Consider the following 22,563-nt stretch of genomic DNA (forward strand, 5'->3'; position numbering starts at 1 on the left):
ATCCAAAAATAAAAAAATCAATAAAAGTCTGTCCTATCCAGGCACTCCTTCCCTCCATCTCTCATTACTTTCTGAAGCAGTGTTAGATGTCCTCCAAAAGAGCCTGGTTAGGTTGATAGATTTTAAATTAAGTTTAGTTAAAAGCTAGGGGGAGATTTTATTATCCTATTACTTCCTTTCTCTGTCCTTGCCAATTTCATGTAGAATTCCTCTTCCAGTCACCCTCCCTACCTTGTCATTCCTCTTCCCTTTCATTGCTTGTAAAAAAGTTGTACATGCACAATACCGTGTGCTCAAGATGGACTGAATCATTAACAAAGTTACTATTAATTAAGTATGGGTAGATATATTTGGAATTTCCCAACTAAATAGAATAAATAGCCCAAATTGATTGGTTAAATAACATTTTCAAATTTTACATTTTTTAGTATCTTGACAACAGAAGTCACTTGAGTGTAGTGACAGCAATATAAAATAGCTAATAGAAAGGATATAGCAATACTTTTGTCTGAAAGAAATGAATTAAACATAGTCAAAGATACCTTGATATTTGCAGAAGTTACACTTTATGTTGTTTGTGTTAAAAACAAAAGGGGGGAAAGGAGTTTACATTAGCAGGGTTTCCTTTTTGCTTTTCATAGAATCATAGAGTTGGAAGGGGCCATACAGGCCATCTAGTCCAACCCCCTGCTCAACGCAGGATCAGCCCTAAGCATCCTAAAGCATCCAAGAAAAGTGTGTATCCAACCTTTGTTTGAAGACTGCCAGTGAGGGGGAGCTCACCACCTCCTTAGGCAACCTATTCCACTGCTGAACTACTCTGACTGAAATTTTTTCCCTGATATCTAGTCTATATCGTTCTACTTGTAGTTTAAACCAGGGGTAGTCAACCTGTTATCCTCCAGATGTCCATGCACTAAAATTCCCATGAGCCCCTGCCAGCGTTTGCTGGTTTAAACCCATTACTACGGGTTACCCCCTGGTTTAAACCCATTATTATGCGTCTTTTCCTCTGCAGCCAACGGAAACAGCATCCTGCCCTCCTCTAAGTGACAACCTTTCAAGTACTTAAAGAGGGCTGTCATGCCCCCTTTCAACCTCCTTTTCTCCAGGCTGAACATTCCCATGCCCCTCAGCCTATCTTCATATGGCTTGGTCCCTTGGCCCCAGATCATCCTCATCGCTCTCTTCTGTACCCTTTCAATTTTATCCCCTAACGATTCTTGAAGTGAGGCCTCCAGAATTTTTACATGTGAGTGATTGTGTAAGCAGCTTAGGATGCTAGTTTATAAAATTTGAAAGATTTCATAGTTCATACTGAAGTCCATATGAGTCTTACTGCCCTGCTGGGACAGACTTAGACCATTTCCGCACAGAGGGGTAAAACGTGAGTGACTTCCTGCTTGCAAACGTGGGATGGTAAACCTCAGATTTGCAGCTCTCCTCATGGGAGACACCTCCTGCATTTTCTCTCTGCCCCATTGCAGCTTTTTGCGTCCTGAGGAGAATGCAAGAGAAAGCAACATGAACTTCTCCCTCCATTCTTTGGCTTGTCAATCACAGCAAAGCACTTCTCATGTGGCCTGTAACTTTATTCCTCCCCCCCCCCCCCGAGCCCTGAAATTAATTTTTTAAAGAAAAGGGCACTGCTGCATTGCTGTGTGCTAATGCCTCAACACATATGAAAAATCAACACTGTCACGTTGCTATAGAGAAACACCAGAATAATACAGCACCCCCCCCCCATTTTTGGGATTTGCAATTTTTTGGACTTTATTTCTGTCTGGGTGGATTTCTGAGACACTGAACATGGTTCCTAGATCCCAAAAACGCATTTTGTGTAAATGGTGGCTTAAAAACATAGTTTTCAACGCCCTGTATGAAGGATGCTAGATCACCTGCCCCCCAATTCTAGCTCATTTCCCACCCCCAGAAAACAGAAACGGGGCTGTTTCTGCCTGCCCAAGTTGTGGGAAGGCTGGACATGGTCCCTAGAGCCCCAAAAGACATTTTGTGTTAATGGTTGGCTTAAAAACAAAGCACTGAAACCCATGAATGATCAGGGGAAGGCTGCTCAGTCACCTGCTCCCCTCATTCCTAGCTCATTCCCCTCTTCCAGAAAACAGAAATGGGGCAGTGTTTTACCTGCCTGATCCCAAAAAGACTATGGACACTTCATTAAGATTTTATTTTACCGGAGAACTGAAGATGGCGCCATAAAAAAAAGCTGGACTTCTGTTCAGCTCTTAAGCCATGCCGAGGGTCAGGAGCTTCTGCACCTGGCTGACCTGAGCAGATACGCAAATCTGCTCACCGGTCGCCCCAGGAACCGGGAACGGCATCCTGAGGGTCCTACAGATCCGTCGGGGGATAGGAAGACCGACCTCCCTGGATTAATAGCGGCTTGTGCTCAAGGTCACGATGGCGTCTTTGTCGCAAACAACTTTACAAGCTTGAAACGACCAGCTGACCTTACATTCTTCCCAGACCATCATTTACCAGATCGACAGGAGCAGAAGCTGACAGAAGCTGGAATCTGCAACAGTAAGAATTGAAAGCTTTCTGGCTTTTCTCTCTCTTCTCCCACAAGCTCTTCCCTCCCCCCCCCTCAACCAATTCACAAGCGAATTCCTTCTTTCCCCGAGTGAGAGACTCCCAGCTAATTATACCCATTAACCAAACAAAGAGAGTGCTTTGAAGATTTATTGGTGAAAGTTCAGGGGGGGAATTTGACTTGATACGGAGATCGACAAACTGATAATTTGGGATCGCTCGTGCTCCCGCGAGACCTCACGAGACTTTCTGTTTATAGTTTGTGACTGCCTAGAACTATGGAAGAGCCTCTTGTGGCGCAGAGTGGTAAGGCAGCCGTCTGAAAGCTTTGCCCATAAGGCTGGGAGTTCAATCCCAGCAGCCGGCTCAAGGTTGACTCAGCCTTCCATCCTTCCGAGGTCGGTAAAATGAGTACCCAGCTTGCTGGGGGGTAAACGGTCATGACTGGGGAAGGCACTGGCAAACCACCCCGTATTGAGTCTGCCATGAAAACGCTAGAGGGCGTCACCCCAAGGGTCAGACATGACTCGGTGCTTGCACAGGGGATACCTTTACCTTTACCTTTAGAACTATGGAAGAATTAACTAAGGCACAGCTTTTCCATTTGTTATGCAAAGGAAACTCAGAGATACTGAAAGCAGTCAATAAGCTGGAAAAGGAAATTCGTGGGACTAAGGGGGAGCTTTTGGATGGAGCCCAAGGTCCGGAGAGACCAGCTGATGACGTAGCTCAGCTAACAGTAAATCAAGTGAAACTTCAATGTCTGGAAGTTAATCAACTGGAGGGAGAGAGTGCCAGAGATGTAAAAACCCAAAGTACCTTTAAAGAACCTGGGAAAGTACCGAAAACCTGGAAGTCTATTCAGAGCAGGAAATGACTTGGATCAGCAAAATAAAAAGAGTCTATTCAAAAGCGACAGCAACTAGGAAGCTATCAGGAGATATTTCTGTGCGACCAGAGGAAGAGATCCAGATTGACAAAGGATTCAGAGCCCCCTCAAAGGCAATTACAAGCAAGAATCAAGTAAGAGATTTCTTTGGCCCTGACAGAAGGACAATCAGAAATACTCTACTATGGAAAAAAACACAATTTCATTTTCTGCGACCACCTGAAAGATGAGCTGAACAATGGATTATTCTCCTGGCTTCCTGTGGGAAAAATAGCAGTAGTAACCTTTAGGACAGGTCCAATATATGAAGGGAACTGACTTTATATCATTTAAGACAATAATAGAATATATCCTTATAATAGATTATACCCTCCTATGTATCAACAACTACTTTGTTAAGAAAGATGGTAATAACTCCTAGATCAGGATTAATATGCGATGGGAATTTAATATGTATGTTAATATGTATGCTAAAAGAGGATGACAAACCATATTTTATAGGCATTAACAAGACGACAGTAGTAATTCTTGGGTCAGGGCCAATTTATGAAGGAGACTGACCTAATATCATTTAAGATAATAACAGAATGTATTCCTATAACAGATCATACTCTCATATGTATTAACAATCACTTGGCTAAGAAAAATGGTAAAAACTTCTAGATTAGGAATAATATGTGATGGAAACTAAATATCTATGTTAAAAGAGATGGCAAACCATATCAACTGGTCGCTTTTTCTTTACAACTTCTCTGTAAATGCTTTATATAATAATAAACAATAAAATTATTATAAAAAAAAGATTTTATTTTACCTTTGACAATGTAGGTTTGCAGTTGCACTGCAATGTGGACTGCATTAACAATTACTCAAAGCAGGAAATGGAGAGGGTAGGGCAGGTGCAGGGTAAGGACAATAATGCAGAGACTATTGCAGCTTTCCCCTTCCATATAGGCTTGCCCCTGGTTGCTCACTGGTTCCTCACTGATGGGACGTGCTATTTAGGGTTGTAAATCCAGTTTTGGTGATTCCCCTAGCGATTTAAAAATAGCTAAAACTCAACCCAGCTCCCTGACAGCCTCAGCATACAGGTTACATCATGTGGAAGGGACTCTAAAAGCTTTTCATTGCATCTGCCACCTGATCATGAAGCAGAATTGATGGTCCAAGAAATCATTTCTGGATATGACCTTATTTCTTCATGGTGAATGTGACTCCTATCCTAAGCAGTAAATACAATATTTCCTTATTTATGGGTGTTCTGGATGAATTTATTATTCTTTAAACATACTTGGGCACATTATAGATTTTCCACTAGTGTAAACAAGGTTCAGAAACTATGTTGTGTATCTTTGGTTGAATAAATAGGTCATCCTGCTCATGTGTTCTATATGAACACTAGATGTTCTACAGTCTTCCCCAAACCCAGGACTAAGGACTGGTACTGGGCCATGGAGCTCTCGGTACCGGGCCGCAGCGGGGAGAGAGAGGTGTGGGTGCGCCTTGCTCCCCCTGCAGTGTGGCGCTTGCTGCACTGGGAGCAATTAGCTACTTTGGTGGCTGATCGCTCCTGGGCTCCGGCGCAGCAAGCGCCACGCTGGGGGGGGGGAGGCGCGGGCGTCGGTGCATGCAAACATGCAGGTGTGGAGTTGCCACGCCTGTGCATTTGCACCTACCAGCTCACCAGCACCCGCGTCTCCCTCCCCCCGTGGTGCAGCGAGTGCTGCGCTGCAGGGGGAGGCGCAGGTGCGAAGCTGCCACACCTGCGCATTTGTGCCCACCAGTGCGCTTGTGCCCACATCTCTCCCCTGGTCCCCAGGCCTCCTTCTCCCCCCCCGGTCCCCGGCCCAAAAAAGGTTGGGGACCACTGTTCTATATGAAATAGGATACTCTATGGTCAGGATTTTTGCATCTGTAGATCATTTTGTGATTCACAAAGAGAAGCTTGTATCTAAAGGCTCCGGCAGAAACATTCATATGAGAAACAAGCTCTTTAGATGTTGAATGATAATATATCCAGATAATTGCTTTCTTTGCAGAGCGCATACTGGGGGCAGCTGTTATTCTGAAGGTCAGCAGTTCTTTTCTGTCTTTCATTTCAGATGTTAGATACTTTAAATAGACGTTAGGTTAGAACAGTACAGTTCTATTGTATCATTGATACCAAACTATAAGGAATCCACCTATAGGTTTTACCTTATTAGAAGTATCGAATTGTTTTTCTTACCTTGATACTCATACTTTTAATACTCTTCATTGCCTACACAAGGTCCAATTGGTACAGTGTCTTGACCATCTGGAACAGCTTTGCTGTATAATATAAAAAGCTAAGGCCTAGGTGGGCGAAGAGTGGGTGGGGCCAGTCTGATCTTTGGCCTTCAGATTGGTCCAAAGATTGGACTGTCCCCACCCCCTGACTTTGAACCAATAGGGAGACAACACAGCCTGCCCCCTAGCCCGGCCAGGGGCAGTCTGTTTGCCCCTGGCTGCTGACAGGAAGGAAGAGGCAGCCAAGCAACAGGGTTATTGTAAAGATGAAGCTGGATGCTGTTGCAGAGGTTCTTTTGTCTCCTGTTTCATCTACAAACCTGTGCAGTACGCCTCAAATCTGCAGAGAGTTGCACAGAAGAATACACATGGCTTGGCTGTTTCTTCCTGCCAGCAGTGAGGCTGGCCACAGCAGTATTTTAAGTGAGAAGGTGCTTGTCTGTCAGCCATCTGTTTGGCAGAAGGGGAAAGCTTCCCCCATGAAAAGGAAAGCACACCCATGCTCACAGACTCCTCCGTGTTGTTCTCAGAAATGCCTTCCTCCCCTCAGTCAGGGGCTGTTAGAGGCTCCTTCACAGCAGGCCTGAAGGGAGGCAGATGGAGGACACTCATCAGCCACCTGCCAGCTCTGTCAGTGGTCTGAGGCAAAGTGAGGGAAGTTGTTGGACATGAAAGTTAGGCCTGTGCAGTAGGCCTCAAGTGTTTCAACTACACAGCAACCCTCGTAGGAGGCCTTAAATGTTTCTTCTCCACAACAACCCTGTCTCAACTCCAAAGCAATGCTTTCTGCCTGGGGAGCTGATCTTTATACTCTGAAGATGAGCTGTAACTCCAGGAGCTCTCTAGGCCACACCTAGAGGTTGGCTATCCTTGAGCTGAAAATATTCCTGGAGGTTTGGAGGTCAGACAATACCTCATAGTCTGGCCTTCAAAGTAGCCATTTTTGCCTGCAGAGTTGATTATTATATTCTAGAGATGAGCAGTGATCTAGGGACAATGGTTGAGGCTTGCAGACTGCAGTTGGGGTGGAGTGGTGTGGGTGTGTCCCTCCTGAGCTATGGGCTTTGGACAGCCTTTACCAACAACTGTTTGTATTTTGGGGTGCTGACAGAGACAGACAGACCGACATCAGTCCTGTGAGTCTGGAAAGTGCAGGAAGATCTAAATAAAGAATATATACGGCCTGAAAATGAAAATAGTGAACAAGTAAATGGCTGGAGAGACATGGGAACTGAAGTGACATTTTCAAGCTTGGCCTGGTAAATTAAAAAAAACAACAGTATTTTCCAGGAAGTTCATATGAACTCAAAGGCATAAGTGGCCCAGAATTAGCTTTACAGGAAAGTAGACAGTGAGACTTTGGGGGAAACTAGGTGATCCACTTTTAGAAGAAGAAGAGTTGGTTCTTATGTGCCACATTTCTCTACCCAAAGGTGTCTCTAAATGGCTTAGAGTTGCCTTCCCTTTCCTCTCTCCACAACAGACACCCTGTGAGGTAGGTGAGGCTGAGAGAGCCCTGATATTACTGCTCGGTCAGAACAGTTTTATCAGTGCTGTGGTCAGTCCAAGGTCACTCAGCTGGCTGCATGTGGGGGAGTGCAGAATCTAACCCGGCTTGCCAGATTAGAAGTCCACACAACTAACCACTACACTAAGCTGGCTTATTAGGCAACGACGTGGCCTTGTGGACCACAACAGGGATTGAAGTTGCCAGCTGTAGGCTTCAGGCTTCAGAAGGGCAGACATCACCAGCCAAGCAACCAAGGGGTGTCTAGGGCCACGTGCATTCCTTTTGAAGGGATGCATATGAGGGGAGAGAGATTTTCCTTCAGACTAACTTCCTGGAGATGAGCTGTACTTCCAGGGAATTCTCAGACCCCACCTAGAGGCTGGCATCCTAAACCTCAGTGGGATAAAATGCTACACAGTCATGCCTCCCCCAAAGCAGCCATTTTTTTCCTGGGGACCTGATCTTTATAGTCTGGAGATGAGCAGCAATTCCAGCAGATCTGCAGGCCCCACCTGGAGGTGTGCTATCCCTGGTCTGAACATTTTATCAACCATAAAATAATGGAGATAGAAGGAACAGGGTGGATACTGTGACTACCCCATGTGTATTAGGGCAGGGGGACATTTCAGTGTCCTAATTCACACAAGAAGGGAAATAACATTGAACGCAGAACTAGGAGGAATTGGTTGCAATGTAATCTCCCCCTAAGAAGAGTCTCCAGTCTGATTTCCCCTTCACATATTTGAAGCCATGGCTCTGGAAAGTTCATCTGTAACCAGTATGACACAATTCCCAAAGGTCAGTCCTCTCCCACACTCAATGAATATTCCACAGGTTCTTGAGACTCATCTCTCCACACCCACGCCCTCATTTGTCACAACGGCACCACAACCTCCCACACCACACGCACATTGCAGACTGAACAACAACTCCCCTACCTCTTTTCACCACCAAGCTCTAACACCTGTTGTATTCCTGGATACAACAGGCTTTGCCCCTAGTCCATTTATAAAGCACTGATTCTAGCAGCCCTGTAAGTCAGTTGGTTCATTTGTTGTTGATTCAGTCACCCCAAGTAATGAGATTTTCTAATAATTACACTTAGTACCACAGGAGAAGCTTCTAAGCAAAACCAATTGATTAAGAGGATTGCACTAATGCAATTACTTGTGGGAGATATATGAATACACCTGCCCTCCCCGGTTTGAAAACAATATCACCCTAATGTGTTATTTTAGTGATACCATTAGCAAAATGACAGTTTTTGTTCCAGTAATGACATGCACCACTGACTGATAGTGGCACGGTGAAGCAAAGGCAATTTATCTAAAATAAACAGGATTGTAAAGTCAAACAGGGTTTAAAACTTGCTTTCAGACTGTCATTGGGAGAAAAAACCCTGCAAGCTAGCTAGTTTTGTTACTTGCCTATAGATTCATTTATTAATTGTAAAGAGTTGCTAAAGTATAACCCAGGGGTAGTCAAACTGCGGCCCTCCAGATGTCCATGGACTACAATTCCCAGGAGCCCCCTGCCAGCGAATGACTACCCCTGGATAACCATTCTTCCCCACTGGATAAAGGTAGTTAGACTATGCAGCTTTGATATCCTGAACAGGCTACATCTGCAAAAAAATAAAAAGGTTTCTTACTTGTGGTATTTTATAACAGTAAAAGGTGCACACTCTGAAAAAGAAGTGGGAGGGAGGGCATCAGTACCCATAGAAGGGAATCTATGGGAACTTCTAGGACTGCACGGTGGACTTGGGTCTTCCAGTTTTAAAAGTTATGTTTCTTTTGGTTCCAGCGTTGATTGATGGGATTTAGGTGCTGAGACAGCTGCTACCTATGTTTTGCATGGCATGACCAACAGAGAAAAGAGGCAATATATTGATTTTATTTATATTATTTAGAATATTTCTATTCTGCTTCTTTAGAGACCTCCTCAAGGTTTCTTACAATTCAAAAACATAGTACATTAAAAAAAACATTAATGAGCTTTAAAAAGCCAGGCATAAAATCTATCCATAGAACAGAAGCCTGGTATGTAAAAGAAAGTGATGTATGTGTCAAATGAGCCTCAAGGGGGAGGACATTTCACACATGAGATGCTGCCACAGACAAAGTGTTGCCCTGTTTCAAAGGTGGGGGCACAGAGAGCAGAGAACGAGAGGAAGATCTTAACTGGTGGGCTGGATAGTATGAGAGCAGTTCGGTAGGAAGTGCTCTCACTCTGACAAAAATATTCTGAACCTCTCCCCCCCCCCCCAAGATCAGTTGCTTCACACAAGGCTCATCCACTTGTTTTTACATGTGATCAATTCATACATCTGACACAATATAAGAAGCAGTTCCCAAGGCTTCTAATTTTCAGCTTTGCAGCTGCAGTTCCACATTCAAAGAGTTTCTCTTGAGAACATAGAATGTTAGCCAGAAGATGTCATAATTTATAACAGTGAGTCTGGTCCAAGGAAACAACTGTACAATCCCTGTTTCTACATGACTGTTTTGATCTGATGTGGTTCCCAACCTTGAACAATTCCCCCCCCCCCAGTGTCCCCATGGCATCATCATGCATTTATGCACCTTCTGACTTTTCTTCCCCTTTGTCATAGTTTTCAGGCCCTGGAACCATTTTCTGTGCCTAGGGCCTATTTACTTCATTTATAGCCCATTATTCTCGTCATTCTCTTCTTGTTGTTAGGTGCAAAGTCGTGTCTGACGCATCGCGACCCCATGAACAATGATCCTCCAGGCCTTCCTGTCCTCTACCATTCCCCGGAGTCCATTTAAGTTTTCACCTACTGCTTCAGTTACTACATCCAGCCACCTCATTCTCTGTCTTCTTTTGCCCTCAATCGCTCCCAGCATTAGGCTCTTCTCCAGGGAGTCCTTCCTTCTCATGAGGTGGCCAAAGTATTTGAGTTTCATCTTCAGGATCTGGCATTCTAAGGAGCAGTCAGGGCTGATCTCCTCTAGGACTGACTGGTTTGTTCGCCTTGTAGCCCAATGGACAAGTTCAAAAGGCATTCTCTTCTTACCCTGTACTATACATAAAGCAGATAAAATGCCCAATAAAGCCAATCAACCCCCTTAAACAAGCATAAGAGCATAAGAACATAAGGTGGCATAGTCCCCATCTATCTTCCCCCATATTCAGCCAATCACCACACTCTCTGTGAGTCCCCACAAGGGAGTCTATAGAGACGTGATAATTCTTTCCCCTCTGTATCCGGTTCTGGAGAAAGGAGCGCAGCCATTAAAAGGCTGTCCCGCGAATTCCAGCCCCGGCGAGGTAGTGAGCCAACAACTCATGATCAACCTGTCATGAACCCCGATTCATACCCCTCCTCCAGCCGCATTCTCCCGGACTCCTCCAGGCTGGGTGTCATAAATCCATAAATCCCTGTGTTGGTTCCTGCCTGCCTTTGCATACCAAAGCTGCCCGCAGTGGGGCATCCTTATCTAGTCTGCTTTTAATGACCTTGCTTGTCTCACTGGAATCTCAACAGACTGTTAGTTTAGATCAAAGCCGGGCCATCTGGCTTGCCTGGGAATCTTTGTAACTTTTTGCAAATGCATCTTTCCCTCCATTTCAAATCCTCACCCCCCTTCCCATGTTTGGTTCCCCCTATAAGTACAGCCCAATGTTCAATGCCTCTTTGTCTCTGCCAGGGCAATTGTTCAATGAGTCTTGGTCCACGTTAGCTGCTGTAATAGTTCTGTTCAATAAAGTTTTTCTTTTGGATCCTTACTCTGCCTGGATCTTGGAAGTTCCTTTATCACAGACTCTACTCGCTAACCTCTGCCTGATTCCTGACACAACTACATCAAACACAATACCATCTCTATCTAACTGGCATTGGAGGTTATCTGTCAAGGCAACAACACTGTTTCTACCCTATGGCCAGGACAGAAGCCCGACTGGTATGGGTTGAGCCTCAAAGTTCCAAAGTTCCATTCAAGTATGCCAGGAGCTGGTCTGCCGCAGAAGCACCCCATGTATGCCTAATTCAATAACAGCAACAGAAAATTTTGCTGTTCATTGTTCTTTTGAATACAAAGAGAAACATAGTGGGAGTAAGGTCATGTGGATTTTAAATGAATAAAGAGGACCATTGTATGGAACCCAAATTAGATTGGATCTAGCTAGCTTTTTCACTTAATTTCACCAACTTATCTCCTCACTATAGTCCCTATTCCAAATTCTGTTCCCATGATCATCAACTGGGAGCCTTTTTTAATCAAAAGGGACTTCTCCTTCCTTTTAGCCATAGAAGAGCTAGTTGAATCCAAGGCATTTTAAATTAAAGGTCAGCTCCATTAACTGGTGCTCAAGAAAAGGGATAGGGTATAGTTCTTCTAGAGTACTGATGGGAAACAAACTCCTGTCTTCTCCTATCAAGACTCTTCCATAGGATAAGTGAAAAAAGATTTCTGCACTTCTTCCCCTTCCTAGGGTGATCTGTTTCATCTTGGTTATTACATTAAAATCACAGTAATTTTCATTTATTTTTGTGTCAGTCATTTTTCAAGTTTGTTTTCTGCTGGATTTTGGTAATTACGTTTTTTTTAACTTTAGCAGCTGAATGGGGGAGAGATTTCTAAAATGACCATTACTCATGTGAAGTATCTGCTATCATATGGCTCATGATAGGTAATGATTGAAAATGTTTTTCACAAGCAAGGGCATGGGCTTTCGTAGGCTGTTTTTCTGTGTCATAGATAGGGAATTGCAACATTTGCAACTTAAAGCTTAAGGCTGATGAGTGTAATTTAAATGGGCTGGTGTTTGAAACAGATAACACTTCCAGTTTGGTAAATTAATGTTGTGAGCAAAGGAAATTCAAAGATGTTCGTACTTTATATATACAGTGCTCAAAAAATATATTATACCATGTATTTTTTTACCTAATATCATTAATTTTTTTCTGCTGAATCTGTTTTATGCAGTTAAAGTGTTTCCCCATTGAATTAACAAAATATAATTTTAGATTTATATGAATATTAATTAAAACCAAGTCATGTTTGGCATTTTGAGTAATGACCAGCAGAAGTGTTTAATTTTGGCTGTTTATAATTTTAATCTTAAATGAAATACAACTCAAAATTCAATAACACCTGATGATGGAAAATGTGTTGTTTTATGCCTCATCCCTTACATATTTCATTTTTATCCCAGCTTAGGAACCTTATTGAATTTGTTTGCATAGCTCCCTTTAAATTCAGTAGATAAGTATGAGACTGAAAAGATTCTGTGGAATATCACTTACAGTACCATTGTTAGAAAGCTATAGCCTTGTGAGACTATTCAAATCAATGGACTTAGAAGGGTGTAACTCTGCTTGAGATTGCCTTGTGTGAAATCTAATGAAATCCCATGTATGGTTATTACAGATCTGTTGATCCAACCATGTGAAAGTAGTCTGGTCATCCTCTTTATACATCTTAGTTATTCATTTATTTACTTCATTTATAGCCCATTATTCTCATCAGTATAGACCCAAAGTGGGGATGTGCAACTGGAAACCCAGATGGAAAATACACATTGCTCTGTTCACACAAAATGGTGACTGTGTGTACTGAACACATGAAGCCACCTAATACTGACCAACCATTGGTCCATCAGCATCAGTGTTTTCTATCAGACTGGCAGCACCACTCCAAGTTCCCAAGCAGAGGTCTTTCATGTAACCTATTGCAAGATCCTTTCAACTGGAGATGCCAGAGATTGAACCTGGAACCTTCTTCATGCCAACCAGTTGATCTACCATTGGGCCATGTCCCCTATAAGGAGTGTACTGTCCTCTTACATGAGGTTAGAGTGCCAAAATTATAATGACTGAACAAAGCTATGTCAAAACAGAATTCATGTATATTAATAAAATTAGAGTTAGATCATCTACTAAATATTTAATCTCATTTGTTTATCACCCTTCTTTTTGGCTGAGGGAAGTTTACAGAAAACTTGGAAATGTGCGACTAATACAATATGGGTTCAGTACAACATCATCAACATCAACAATAATAATAACAACCTGAACAACCTTGACAACAACAATTGAATGTTTGGTTGTTCACTGTTTAACTGTAATAATACCATTTTGATCACAACCCCACAGAGTCGTCAGATCAGGATTGTACATTAGTGAGCATATCAGAGTGGGAAGGGGGTTCTGATAGTCCAATAGATGTTGCCACTGACTTGAACTGAATGTTTGGCAGAAGAGCTCCATTTTATAGGCCCTGCAGAACAGTGCTAGCTCTGACAGGGCCCAGATCTCCTTTGAGAGTTCATTCCACCAGGTGGGGACCAGAACAGAGAATGACCTGGCTCTGGTTGACACCAAACATACTTTCTTGGGGCTAAGCATCATTAGCCAGTTCGAGTTGGATCCAGGAACGTCCAGGCCATTATGAGGATGCTTCCTCCAACAGTAGAAGAGAATTCTTTGATCCACTCATAGAATCATAGTTGGAAGGGGCCATACAGGACATCTAGTCCCACCCCCTGCTTAACGCAGGATCAGCCCAAAGCATCCTAAAGCATCCAAGAAAAGTGTGTATCCAACCTTTGCTTGAAGACTGCCAGTGAGGGGGAGCTCACCACCTCCTTAGGCAACCTATTCCACTGCTGAACTACTCTGACTGTGAAAATTTTTTTCCTGATATCTAGCCTATATCGTTGTATTTGTAGTTTAAACCCATTACTGCGTGTCCTTTCCTCTGCAGCCAACAGAAACAGCATCCTGCCCTCCTCCAAGCGACAACCTTTCAAATACTTAAAGAGGGCTATCATATCCCCTCTCAACCTCCTTTTCTCCAGGCTGAACATTCTCAAGTCCCTCAACCTATCTTCATAGGGCTTGGTCCCTTGGCCCGAGATCATCTTCATCGCTCTCCTCTACCCTTTCAATTTTATCTACGTCCTTCTTGAAGTGAGGCCTCCAGAACTGCACACAGTACTCCTGTTGTGGTCTGACCAGTGACTTATACAATGGAACTATGATATCTTGTGATTTTGATGTGATGTCCCTGTTGATACAGCCCAAAATGGCATTTGCCTTTTTACCGCTGCATCACACTGCCTGCTCATGTTTAGTTTACAATCCACAAGTGCCCCAAGGTCTCGTTCACACACAGTGTTACCTAGAAGCGTATCCCCCATCCAGTAGGCATGCTTTTCATTTTTCTGACCCAGATGCAGAACTTTACACTTTACACTTGTTCAAAAATGTTTTATGTAAACCGCCCAGAGCCATAGGGAAGGGCGGTATAAATATATAAATATAAATAAATAAATAAATAAATAAATAAATAAATAAATAAATAAATAAATAAATCTATCTATCTATCTATCTATCTATCTATCTATCTATCTATCTATCTATCTATCTATCTTTATTAAATTGCATCATGTTCTCATTTGCCGATTTATCTATTGTGTTCAGATCTTGTTGAACTCTGTCTCTATCTTCCGGAGTATTTGCCAGTCCTCCCAATTTGGTGTCATCTGCAAACTTGATGAGTAATCCCGCTACCCCCTCATCTAGATCATTAATAAATATGTTAAAAAGTACCGGACCTAGCACCGAGCCCTGAGGTATCCCGCTACTCACCTCTCTCCAGTCTGGTGAAACACCATTGACAACAACTCTTTGAGTGCGGTTCTCTAACCAATTCCCTATCCACCTAACTATCTGAAAATCCAGATTGCAGTCCTTCAATTTATCCATCAGATAAATTGATGTGTTTGAATGTTTGGACTATACCCGTATTCATGGCAAAAATAAAAATTGGTATACAATCCACAGTTGTTAGTTGGACTGAAGTCTTTTGTCTAGCATTGCCATTTTTTTCTGAAATTGTTAGGATGGAAGAAAAACAAAACTAAATGTATATCAAATAAAAATATTGTTCATGTAGATATAAAATTGATAAAAAGCTATAATTAAATTCAATTATGTTATCATATAGGACTTTCTACAACCTTAAACCCTAACATAGTTGGAGAGTTTAAGTGATATTGTTGTGACACAACTGTTTTTTAATTAATTCATTGCCAGTGCTGGACAGTGCTACATGGTTGGTCAGGTCCTCCACAGATGCATTTCTACATATACATAGGCGATGGGCTGTGGGTATTTGGGAATGTCACACAAAAATCACACAAATTAAGTCTGTGTATGTGGGTGGGGGTCCATATGAAAGAAGGTTTTATAATTTGACTATTTCTGCCTTCTCCTGAAGCAATATTCCTTTTTTAATCAATAATTTAAAGAATTTACAAACAAACTGCATAGCTCTGCTTCTGTTTCAGGCCACTGAAAGAATGCTACTGCATCTTAAATACCAACAAATAGATTTTCTTGAGTGAGAGCCCACTTCATAAGATGACAAAGCTTACAAAAATTTATGGAATAATAAATTTGTTAGTCTTTAATGCCATCCAGTTATTTTAAATTATATCCAGTTTATATTTTATATTCATGCATCTTAGATTCATAACATCAACAAAAGTTGACCTTGATCCTTTAAATGTGCTTGCTGCATAACATGTACTCCTGCCTTTAAAAAAAAGAGACAGAGAGATCTTGGGCACAGTTTATAGAAAATGCTCACTATGTTTCCACATTTTTATTGTAAATTGGAGGGCCAGTAAGTCTCTCTGTGCACTGTTTGTTCTCTTCAGATTCTGTCACATGGCTAAGAATGCATTCTCCTTAGATTGGTGAAGTAAAAACAAGGTGATCCATTGAGTGAATGACATTTTTAAAAAAGAAAATATTATTGCATACCATGGAGTACATAAACTAACGGTCATAATCTTTTAAGCTCAAAGTCCCTGGGGGCACTTCCAGAAATTTGAGAGCACTTGGTGAGCACCACAATAAAATGTCTGCCAGCATTGTTGGGTCCATTATCAAAATGTTGGGACATTCCACAGATGGTTAGAATAGTCCAAATATTATTCTAATTAACTGTTTTAATTTATTTTAATTGTATTGTAATTTAATTATATGGTGTTTTAACATTGTTGTGAACCACTCTGAGATGGCTGTGCCAATAGGGGTGGTCTAGAAATTTAATAATAAATGTATCTGTTAAACATATTGGATTAGGAGAGTGGTCAGAACTGCCAGTTTAATTGATGTGGTGTCTTGTAAGGACTATCTCTCCTGCAAGCCAACAGCTAAAATATATCTCTCTTGCATCTGAGCTAATATGTCTTAAAGAGATCACCAGAAGAAGGTGAAAAGATGTAAAAAAAAAAAAGCCTGAGGGATAAAACTGGCAAAATAAAATATGATGCCTCTTGTACTAGAACAATAGCAGCCCCTGACCACCTCAAGGAATGAAAACAAGTGGAAGGTCTTTAACATGAAGAATGAACATCTCATTTCTAGTGTTTACAAAGCATTTTCTAAACATTAAGAATGGTAACTTGATCTTACTTGTCTTATTTTCACATGCTGAAGGTCCTTGCCTTGTTTCCCAAAATATTATAAATCATAATTATATAATATTGGAATAGTTCCAGAAATTAACTTCCAACAAGTGACCGGCAGGAAGGGGTAAAGGTCTTACTTTGCAAAAGCAGACCTTTTGGATCCAACCCACAGTAGTCAATGTTAGCACAACTTTGCTAATTTGTTGCCAGTTTGTTTTCCTGTCTTTGTCCCTGCATGCCCCAGCTTTGCTTCTTTATTAATGGACCCTTAGGAATAGCACAGAATGCAATGGGAGGACAGAACAGATGGTCTCCATTTCTTACATGACAGTAGCTTGGTTTTTCAGGGGTCTTGGGGACAGCAGTAGGAAGGAGAGTTGGCAAAGATGACCAGTCAATTCACAGATCTTTGAATCCAAGCTGTAATATTTTTCTTCCTCAAGAAACAAAAACATATTATATATTAATTCTATTGTTGCAAACTTTAATCAGTTTAATTGGTAGGTTCATCAGTTTTGTTGGTGGGGATGAGCTTGAAGGGAAAATTTGTTTATTTTTGCTTTGATATTGCTTTTTGCCATTTTCTAAGAATGTGTGGTATTTTTAGCTTATTAAATGATAAGCTATCTTCTCTTTCATTTTTTCTAATGTGATTTTTGCTGACCTGGAAATATGTTTAAAAATTAATTAATTTTTGAAAGCCAGGGGCCTAGGTTGGCATGGTGGTTGGCCACATGCAGCTGTGAGTGCTCATGGCTCTCAACCAATTTTGCACTGAAATACGCAGACTTGTTTTGTTTGTTTTGTTTGGTTTCCCCACAACTTTAGGACAAATATATCATAATCCTATGTACTTAGCTCCATGTTACTGACATTAAATTGTAGCATATAAAAAAATCTCCCTTGTGTTCCTGATTCACATTGCTTTAGTAACATATCAATACTCAAATTTCATAGGTTAGTATGAAACTTATTGTTGTGATATTCTTGCCCCTGATGACGGATTGAGAAGATGAGATCCAAGGCACTAGACCATCCCTTGGGACCATAAAGCAACATACTAGATCATGACCCAAGTATGTAGCTGATGAACAGTATGGGAACATGTCATGGCATGTTCTTCTACCTGATCTTCTACCTGATCTTAAGTACTGTAAACAAGTATTCTTTAGATGTGCGTGTCTAATTCACCCTGACCTAGATGGCCCAGGCTAATATAATCTCAATCAGATCTCAGAAACTGAGCAGGGTTGCCTCTGGTTAGTACTTGGATGGAAGACAACCAAGGAAGTCTAGGGTCACTATGCAAAGGTAGGCAATTTCAAACACCCCTGAATGTCCCTGGCCTTGAAAACTCTATGGGGTAGCCATAAGTCATTTGTGACCTAAGAGCACTTTCTACCACCGGGTTGTTTTTTTGTTTGTTTATTTTTTGCTTCAATTAGACTTTATAGTATCTGCAGTTGTATGTAGCTTCTTGGGCAGATTAATTTATAGTGGTCATTGTTTTGAATGCCAAAGGAAGTACTCTTGAAATCTTCCTTTCATTGAAAGAAATAAATGAAAAGAGAGATGCCTTTGGAGAAATGTGAGCATCTCAATTGACAACCTAAGCAAATGTTGACTTGCTTACTTGCTGTTTGTGGATATACCCACATTTTTAATAATAACACATATGCATTGACATCCAAAATGATAGTGTTTTCTTCCACTTTCTGAACATTTTCAAAAAGCATTTGGAAGAGAAATTTCCAGCTAATAAGGAGAGAGAGCACAGAGCAAGCAGTTCAATACTTGTATGGCCAAATGTTATGATGTCTAAATTATGCTTTTAAAAAAACATGTTCTTAATTTGTTTGTGTGATTTACTCAAGCAAATGCATTTTTAATGAATTTGCCTAGTTAGTATTTGAGAGGAAAGTCCTACCAAAATGACTCTAGCCATTATAGTGATACCAAGTTGCTTAAGCTTCCGGAGTGCATTGCTCTTGAGACAGGGATCAAGAAGGTTATATAGTATCCTCAAGAATTTAGGAGTAAGGATGTACAAAAAAAAATCATTTTTTCCAGGTTCAGGTAAATTCAGCCCAAATAGAGTCTGCATATGCCGATATACCTGAATACCAATATTGGTACTGGTATTCAGAGTCAGCAGGAATCAGGATTCCTGAGTATATTCAGCTCCATTATATCATATGGAGCCATTGAAGTAAATGGAAAATCTAGCCTAAGTCTATTCAAGGGTCTGGGGGTTGGGGTTGAGGTGGAGGCACCCAATTTGCAGCATAGCTATTGGAGCCTCTCCTCAAAAGAACCCCCAAGTTTCAAAAAGCTTGGACGAGGGGGTCCAGTTCTTTGGGTGCTCCCATCATTGGGTTGGGGTGAAATGAGTTAAACACATAAATTAATGGATGAATCTTATATCTGCATATGCAGATACATATGCAAGACAGTGATCACTCTACAGTTTTGTTAACTAGGCAGCTTTTAAAGTCATCTTTCGATTCTTCCTGATCAATCCAACCAACTGTTCTACTTTGGAAAGATACAGAAGTGTCTTTTGACCACCACAAAAGCTGCTCTGGGGATTTTGGGACCTGCATGGACAAAAACCATGTTGAATTTTTAAAAAATGCCAGGATCCAATCAATTGTTCAGAAGCACCTCAAGACTTGACGTTTTCAACCTATTTACAGGATAAACTACAACAACCTTACCATGTGTTTGGTGAACTCTTCTTTCTGTTATTTTCAGGACTGTTCTATTTACTTTGACCTCAGTGGTTGTGCTTGTCATCACAACTGATTGGATCAGCTGGGATAAGCTCAATCGTGGATTCCTGCCAAGTGATGAAGTTTCCAGGGCCTTTTTGGCCTCCTTCATCTTGGTTTTTGACCTTCTTATTGTCATGCAGGTACACTTTTCCTTATATTTCTTTCCAATTGCTGCTGCCTTCTCATAGACCACCCTTTTGCATGTGCTGTTCAGCCAAGGCGTTCTAAAGTTAAATAAATGTTTGCCATTGCTATTATTAGATTTAGATGACATCAGTGTTCTCAGAGAACTATTTTTTAAAAAGCCAAATGGCCTTTAGAAAAGATAATAATGGCAAAAACAGTGCTGACTTCCTCAGCTTTATTTTGCAAGATAAGAGTTTGGTGACTTTCCAAATGGGTGTATTGCCTGCCAAACTGGTATACAGGAAAGAAAGAAAAGAAAAGGTAGTCATTTTGTAATGAAAAGCCTCCATTATGAGGATGAAATAACATCATGAAACATGAGTTATGAACCTTTAAAATGTTCAGTATATGGTTACATCATACAATGAAAGGTATTAAAAATCATTCTTAGGAAGCATTCTAATTCCTTTATGCACATAAATTCTCACCAGGTCTACTAGCAACTTGGTGTGCTAGTTTTTTCCCCACTAGCTGAAGTTTTAAGGAGATTGGGGAAAAATTCTGATTTCTTGTGGCCCATCCTGTCTGTGCTCTTTTAAATTGTGCTGCTAAAATGGGACTCCATCCTATGGTCAAGACAAGGCTATGTGGCCCAGCATCTGTCTACAATTTGAATATTCTTTTCCCCCTTCTATGAGGCAAAAACAAGTTTTAGTTTGGGATTATACTAACAAGAACAAGTGTTGTGTAGTGCTTAAAAAGGCTGGGTCAGGATCTGGGAGATGAAGATTCAGATCCCCACACTGCGATAGTAGTAGATCAAGATGGATAGCCATGTTAGTTTGTCTATAGCAGCAGAAAAGAGGGAGAGTCTAGGAGCATCTTAAAAGACTAACAAAATGTGGCAGGGGAAGAACTTTTGTGAGTCATATCTGAAGAAGTGAGCAGTGACTCATGGAAGCTCATACTCACAAATTTTGATAGTCTTCAAGGCACTACTGGACTTCTGCACTTTTCTATTGTCATGGGTAGTCACTCTCTCACTGCCTAACATAGCTCACAGGATTGCAGCTAGGAAGATAAAATGGAGGAGGTACTGCCACTTTGGGTAATCATTGGGAGAGAATAGTAGGGTATAAATATATAAATGAATGGACTAATTTGAGTAATTTAGACATTTGAGTAATTTCTATTTACAATTAATACATTTATTTTATTTATTTACTTCATTATACCCCACATTTCTCCCTAGTGGGGAGTCAAAGTGATTTAAATCGCTGTCTTCTTTTCCTTTTTTTATCCTGATAACCCTTTGAGGAAGATTAGGCTGAAAGTATGTAACTAGCCCAAGGTCTGTTGTAATTTATACTGTTAATGCTTGTGGTGCTTATGTCCCATTTCTGAGGAATGTGGTGGCAGAGAGAAAAGCTTCTGCAGGTATTGAGAAAACCTTGGGGGCAGGATGGAACAGGTCCTGCAAGACAGAGCAGGCGTGTTCCGCCACAGGGTTGTTGTTGTTGTTGTTGTTGTTTTTTTGCATTGTACTTAATAAGATACAAGGGAGCTTCTAACAAATGAATCCACTTTATGTGACTGCAATGAAAAACATGAATAAGAGTAGGCCATACATTATCCAACACAGCACTGAATATCATTATACTAAAGGCACAGTGATGGTACTGCCCGCTACCACCATTATTACTAAATCATTCTTTTGACTGTGAAAAATGAAGTCTCCACAGTATGACCTTGAGGCTATCGAATTTGGAAGGGAAACTTCATTTGAAAATCCCTGGCTTCGGTGCTCTTTCATATTTTTACTGCACGGAGTAAGTCTTAAGTTTAATTGCATTTTTGAATGATGTTTGCACAGCAGACTTGTTATTTATTTAAAGATATTTATCCAAGATGCACAACTAAGATAACTTATCTTATTTACAAGGTGGCTGTGGCATCAGTGAATTGCCATTGCAATAAAGTCAGGTTGACTCAGGTGGGTAGTAAATTGCACATAAAAATTCTAACTAAACTAGAAGCATTAGACAGATTCATGCTCTAAATGTAAACCCTGGCATTGGCATTGTAAATAATTGTTTCTACATGATGGTTGTTTCATGTCAATTAAGTGTCCAAATGAATGCTCATTTTGTTGGAGTCTATACTAAATTCAGCTTCTACATTGTTTACATTAAAACTAATTTTAGTACTGGAATGCACTAACTCTAGACAGCAAAGTAATTTTCAACATGGGTGGGAGGAGACTCATTGTATGAATACAAGTTTGCCCTAATCAATATTGTTAGGGCTAATGCTTCTGTATGCTAGCATTCAATTTGACAACATCCTACAATGTAATGTTGTTTATTGTATTATTTTCTTTGCTAATTCCTCCACCAAGAAAAGCTTCAATATTTTTATGAGACACGAAACTATAAAATGGCCTGATGTTATTATTTAGCCCTGTTGCATCAAATAAATGCTCTAACCAAAGCGTTTGTGATACAGTTCTTGCAGGTCTCCTCACAAATGAGCATGCAGAAACACATTGACAGTGCTCATGACACACATGTAAAATTCTGTATGCACAAGGCACTATGGCACAGCAGTAGCTTCTCAAAGGTGCAAGAATATGCTGCGAACTTTGTAACCACTTGAGCTATTTCACATGACTTTCATATACAATAAGAACTTCCTGCATATACCAAAGACCATTGATTCAGGCAATAACAGTGTCTCTGTGGCCACTGAGCAAACCTTGCTCCCAAACCCAACTCCTTGCAGGGAGAGGCAGAACCAGAATTTTACTCAGGATTTATATGTCACATTTGAAGTGTGCCAAATGTTTAACATGGCCTGTATGCATTCAGATATCACAATAAACTGTGGTTTGTGCAGCATACCTTGGTTGATCTACTGAATGTGTTTATGTATAAATCAATGATTTTTTGAAATTCAAAAATAACAAAATATTATTTTATCTTTAATACTTTTCT

General features: G+C 40.9%; 1 protein-coding gene across 10 annotated transcripts in view; it reads left to right on the forward strand.

The window, feature by feature from the left end:
- Window positions 1–22,563, forward strand: part of TMEM117 (transmembrane protein 117) — a 261,297-nt gene that overhangs the window by 171,431 nt on the left and 67,303 nt on the right. For all 10 annotated transcript variants that reach the window (XR_013231156.1, XM_077338614.1, XM_077338615.1 and 7 more), the window contains one exon: window positions 19,425–19,584. Coding sequence is in view for 9 of the 10 variants with exons in the window: in XM_077338614.1 (XP_077194729.1) it covers window positions 19,425–19,584 (160 nt within the window). In the remaining variant the exon portion in view is untranslated. The remainder of the gene's footprint in view (window positions 1–19,424; window positions 19,585–22,563) is intronic.

This window comes from Paroedura picta, chromosome 5, assembly GCF_049243985.1.
Source record: "Paroedura picta isolate Pp20150507F chromosome 5, Ppicta_v3.0, whole genome shotgun sequence".
NCBI classification, from domain to species: domain Eukaryota; kingdom Metazoa; phylum Chordata; class Lepidosauria; order Squamata; family Gekkonidae; genus Paroedura; species Paroedura picta.